Genomic DNA, 6,020 nt, shown 5'->3' with positions numbered 1-6,020 from the left:
CCAGGAGACAGCTGTCTCCTGGCCCCATGCCAGCCCCTGGGCTAGCACCTAGGGTGGGTCTAGAGCTCCACCCAGGTTGCTGCAGGGGCTGTTACAGGGCCAGCAGGGGTGGGAGCAGATTGCTGTCATGAGCAGCAAATTTGCTCCTGAGTCTCTGCATGTGTAGACACCTGCCTGGGGGCATTTACCCGTGAGTATTTTACACATGAGTAAACTGCTTCTAGATCAAACGCTCGTGTAGACACAACCACTGAAAACAATTTAGAAAAAACCCTAATTTTTATTGTATTGTAGCATCAGCTGTCTGGAAGAAGCTAATTTCTGTTAAGGGGTGGGTGTGTGTGCATATGCATACACACATGCACATGAATTCCAGCTGAACAGCTTTGGCTTGCACTATATGAAGGATATTTACTTACCTACAGCCTCCTTCGACATAAAGTACAGTAAATCTTCGTAGCAATGAGAATACCAGATGAAGAATATGGGACCATAGGACTTGGTCATTGAGCCTGGCTATATAAAATTTTAGACATGCTAGAATGGATCCTCAGTTCTGTTCCAATTGCTTCCACTGCTCCAGAGAAGCCAAACAGCTATAGAGCTGGCATATATGGCTTTAATATCATAATGGTCATGGAACTCCTTAACAGAATATATTTATCACAGTGGTCTCTATAATACCCTGCATAAGATTGTTCAGGAAAAGGGAAAGTGGCCAGGACACTAACATGTACCAGGGCTCCATAGCTGAAAGACTGACTCTTGGATTCATGTAATCAAGAATAAGCGGCCCTGAGACTTACTCCAAAGATAGTTCCTCCAGGTCAGAACTGAGGAATTTAGTGTGGCTCAAGAACTGAATGTTGTTCTGTCCTATGGTAAAAAGGGGATATCACTGTCTGGGCAGAGGCTGCTCAGCCTGGCATTTCTAATGAATGTTAACATTCTCAGGTAGGCATAATACACTCATTACACAAATGAGAGAACAGCCATTTGCAAATGCAGTCCAGACCCACTGAGTTATGTTTTATTTCCAGTATCAAAAGTTAAAATCTGCTAATGCATTGAGTCATACTGTAGCTTGCAATATGAAAACCATTACTGGAAATAAACAAAGAGTTACATAAAATGTTGGGAACTACTGAAACTAGATGGACTAGATTAAAGCAATTGCAGGTGTAGGATTTTCTGGTGAAAGCTTTTTCTGCAGAGATTTTTGGTACTCACTGCATAACCAAATGTCTGAATCCAACTGCAGTGCTATGTGTAGGTACATTGTTATCAGGCATGTGGCTTGTGAAGCATTACTCTGCATTAATCAAACTTTGGAGAAGATCTACAGTCTACACACTTCTTTAGGGAAGAAATCTTTCAAGTGATCATAACAAATCATCTATATAGTATTGTTTTTTAAGTTTGTTTGGGATCTTTTTTGCTTTATCTGTGTTAACATGTTGATTCTGTCCCTCAGATAGCTAATTTTATACTGAATTAACTCTGGAATTATGTTCTTAGCTAAAGGAAAGAGACAGCGCCAGATTCTCTACTAAAAGTCTATGTCTTTTGTTATCCTTGCGGAGGCAAGCAACGGAATGGTTCCTGTGCCAGCTGCCCTCCTACTCCTTGAAGAGGGAAAGTCTGGAAGGAGAAGCGGTTTGCTGGAGGTATGTTAGGCCTGAAAGGGACAAAGTAGAGCAGAACTCATTTCACTGATGGATGATCCATTACTGACCTTCCAAAAGCAACGTACATTAAAGCATACCTGAAGTTGCTCTAATTTTGAGTAAGATTATTCCAGAGAAATTCTCTGGCTTCCCTCTGGTCTCCTGTGGCCAACTGGAACTCAGCCATGGGCAAAAATGTGGCACATGGACCCTTACATTTGCTTCAGAATAACATTCTGAAGATTTTAGTAATAGATTTAATGGGAGTACCTACATGTCACACTAAGTCACGGTAGTGACACGTTACGGCAATGTATCCATCATGTAGGTCTACATGTAACTGGTAGCTACTTCACAGTAGTGGCACAGTCCCCCATTATAGCATGCTACTATGGCAAAGTAGCAGCTAAAAATAACCATGCGCCACACTTATGGCGCAGTCTGGGCAGTTACTGCACCATGCTTTAGTACTTCCTTAGGAATTATGTAGTGCAACACTGAGCCGTGCTTTAGTACTTTGTTTTGGATGGTGTTGCCCAATAAATCTATTAGTAAAATAAAACCCAAAAGGAAGTACTAAAGCACGGCACAGTAACAATGTCACCATAGGGTGACATGTAGATGCACCCATCATTATCCTACTGCTAACTGAAAAAGGAGGCCATTTAGTTTAGAGCTTGGCCTTTGGAAGAGAGTCCTGCAGACTAGCAATGCATTCTCCCACCAGTCGGGCAGCCTTTTTGGCAGCGCCCCAGTGCATTGAAAAACCACCTGAACCATGTCCATAGTTGTGGACCACAGGCAATTTTTTCTCACCTTGGACCAGTATCTCTTTCTGGAGCCTCACAGCTAACCTGGATGGCCGCAGACCGACCCTCACCTTTATGTCCTGCGCTTTTTGAAGTGAGGGTTCAAGAGCACAACATTTGTCAAATATGTCTTTGCTAATGTTAGGATCTGGGGACAGATTCCAGCTGTCCTTCTCCCTTGTCCCGCCCAACGTTACATTGTGTATTCCTGGGTAGATATAGCTTAATCCATCTCCATCCCGGATGAAGTGATTTAGCCAAGGTGCATGAACCTTGAGCACTTGACCTCTGACAGGGTATATCTTTAAGTCACCAATAAGCTCTCTGGATCCAATGCCCGTACAATTGACAACAATGTCATAGTTGTTCTGCAGGTCCCACAGGTTTGCTATTCGTTTAGCGTGTACCTCACCCCCATTTCCTTTCAACCTACAAAAAACAAACAAATAATTAAAAAAAAGCACTGGAGGTAAATCATGACAATTTACCATCAATATATCCTTTGATTAGTGAAACAAAAATGCAAGCTGAACAAAAGTGAAGATAGATACACTGGGATTCTATTTATGACTCGTATGAATTAGGGTAAAGATAGATGAACCAGCTTAAAATTATACTGATTTACTATATCACACTGAATTGATACAACTGTTCTGTCTGTCTGCTCCAATATCAGTATCAGCTGGATTAAACTAGTCTAACTTAATGTGTTTCGTTCAGATTTAAGGCAATGGTGCTTTTGTCCATTTGTACTGATATAGTGCCAAAAGCTACTGTTACGTTGCTGCTGCGTTAAGTGCAGTTCAGGTGTGTGAAAGTGAGCTGGAATTTAGCTTACTATGAATAAGTCTGACCAGTTACTGAGCACGTATACCAAGAAATCTTGCCTGCTGCTCCACTCTTCCTCTATCAGAATGTACACTTTCAAAACACTAAAATCAGAAGATCCTGGTTTCTTTTTTTTCTGAAGGATCTTTCTTTTTTCTATAGAGACTCCCTTATACTGCATTCCTCTCAAACGTAGGACCCTCAGTTGAAAACTAGGCTAAACTGGGGGCTGGTATGAAATATAACATTTACAAGGGCATAAAGACAATATACACTGCATGAGAGAAAAGAATCAGGTCTTATTTGTAGATGTGGTAAGTATAAATTCACAGTGGCTGCATCACACGTGCAATTAATGCAACACGATAAACTTCAGTGCAGTTTGTGCAGGACTCAGCTGCTCCTGGGCACAGCATATATACATGTGCCCAGGACTGCAGCACTTTGAGCCAGGGTGGAGCAGCACTGGGCTGACAGTGGGCTCAGGGAGTCATCCCCAGGCTCCAGGTGGCAGTCAGGGCTGGCTAGGGCATGAGAGTATGGAAGCAGCAGGCAGCCCCTGCACATAAGCACCTTTGTGCCCCAGCCAGCCCCTGTCACCTTCTACATGTGCATTTTGGCAGAGTAAATTACTCTGGCATAGGATAGTGCTGTCCCCAACCACATGAACCTACAGCAGAATTAATTAATTTATTGTGCTCTAATACTGGCACACATGTAGATGGTGATGCTTTGCTGCAGAGCTAATTTGTCAACTCCATAGTAAAGTGCCTGTGTAGATGCACCCAGTGACTCTGAAAGTGGCTCTCTAATGAAGGTTGGGGTGATGTAACTTACTGCATAACCTCCAGCTCTGTTCTGCTAGAGGTTAGCCATATATACAGCACTTTTTCAGCCAATACTTGCCTCTGTCCTGGGGTTTGCCTTTATTGTTAATTTAAATCTCAACCTATCCTTCAGTTTGAACTTGCCTTAAAAGTATTGTTTATCTCTGCAGGATTCCACTAATTCCCTGTTTTCAGAGAAATGCTCCACCCCTGTCAGACCTGGGATAGAAGTTAACAGCAGCCCTCTGTCACTGTGATTCAGAAAAATTATTCTGTATCATTAGCGTTGTTTCAGCACCTGACAGTAACATGATTCATGGGAGAGGTCCCATATCAATTTGCTATGCAGTAGATTCAGTTATCCTGTTACACTTCAGCCTTCCATTCAGACAGCAGGTACAGCTATGTATCCAAATGCAAAGGCAGCAGGCTCCAGCAGAGCTGTGTGTGACATGAGAATCTGGTAGAATAATTTGCATATTGTCAATTGGCAATATCAATGCATCTTGCTTAACTTTAAACTGAGAGTCTGGCAGGTGGGTGAAGCAGAGAGAACCCTGAGCGCTAGGGAAATGTCAAGCAACATATGTTGTAGGTACAGGTTGACTTTTTCTGTAGTGGGATGCCACACAAGGCTTTTATATTTGGCAAAGACAGAGTGAGATTTCAAACACCATTAAACATTCTACAGAATTCAAGCAAGGCAGTGGGAGAAAGTTCTTGAACTCTAAGATTGGAGCCAGCCTAAAAGACAGTCTGATACATGATCATTTGTGCAGTCCAAGCAAGGTTCTGTAAAGACCTCTCAAATCACTTGGGTTTGCAGAATTAGTTACATGTTTAAAATTATCTTTTTCCTGATCCTCACAGAAGGGAAAATATGCAGATCACATTAGTAGGCTTCATCCTTTGAGAAATAAAAAGAGCATAAAAAGGAATAAGAAAGCTACAAAAGTCTTTGGAGCAAAGAATGCCTGACAGCAACTAAATGGAGTCAGCAATTCAGTTGTGCACAGGACAGTTTTCAGTATCAGTATTGGACAATGAAACATGACAAGGCATGTGTTCTTATGAGATTAGTGCCACCTGACTTCTGCACTGTGGCACAAACATACCCCCACTTTGCTTGCAGCTAAAATAAACTATGTTACAACACATTATACAATAGGCTTGACCATAATCAAGCAATCAGATTATGCGGTGATCTGCTCCAAGATGCAGATATTCATTTCACCACCTAACATCAAATTGCCTTGTATCCAATTACTATGCCTGTGAAATGACAACACACATTTGCTTTTTTTAAGTCTATTTCAGGGAGTATGCGTACCCCTAGGGGTACTTAGAAGGGCTGTAGGAGGTACACTTAGGTGGGCAGGCAGGCGGGGACAGAGCACACCATGGAGCGCACCCCCAGTGCATTCCCATACTTTGCTTCTTAACCGGAGGAGAGGGAGGGGCATACTGGGTGCCGCGGGCCCCATGCAGCACACCGCAGTGCCTCCCCACCCCACCCCACCCCACACCTCAGCTCGCTCTCTGTGCCCGCTTCCAGGAGCAGGGCCGGGGGGGCCTGAGGCAGCAGCACCCCCCTTTGGGCTGCACGTGCACTGCCCAACCAGCTGGTCGGGGATGGGGGCTTGCACACGGCAACCACTGCTGCCAATGCCACCCACCATCCCGTGCCGCCACCACTGCTGTGCCACTTTCCCACAGCCAGTCATACGTGCGGCTCCGCAGGCTACTGATGGGCAGCACAGGGTGGTGGATGGCAGCACCATGGGCTCCCTTTGAGGAAAGGGGGGCAGGCGCTGGCCCACGGGTGGTTCTGCCTGGGGCCAGGCCTGTGCAGGAAGGGGCAGCTCCCACCCCACCCCCCACCACCCCCG

General features: G+C 44.4%; 1 protein-coding gene across 9 annotated transcripts in view; it reads right to left on the bottom strand.

The window, feature by feature from the left end:
* Positions 1-1,003: 1,003 nt before the first annotated feature.
* Positions 1,004-6,020, bottom strand: part of DDO (D-aspartate oxidase) — a 20,135-nt gene continuing 15,118 nt past the window's right edge. For all 9 annotated transcript variants that reach the window (XM_019520093.1, XM_019520095.1, XM_019520101.1 and 6 more), the window contains one exon: positions 1,004-2,905. In XM_019520093.1, the coding sequence (XP_019375638.1) occupies positions 2,338-2,905 (568 nt within the window). In that variant the 3' untranslated portion in view covers positions 1,004-2,337. The remainder of the gene's footprint in view (positions 2,906-6,020) is intronic.

The sequence above is a fragment of the Gavialis gangeticus genome, unplaced genomic scaffold, assembly GCF_001723915.1.
Source record: "Gavialis gangeticus isolate Ggan-Ray unplaced genomic scaffold, GavGan_comp1, whole genome shotgun sequence".
Classification (NCBI taxonomy): Eukaryota; Metazoa; Chordata; order Crocodylia; family Gavialidae; genus Gavialis; species Gavialis gangeticus.
This window is presented reverse-complemented; position numbering and strand designations above follow the sequence as displayed.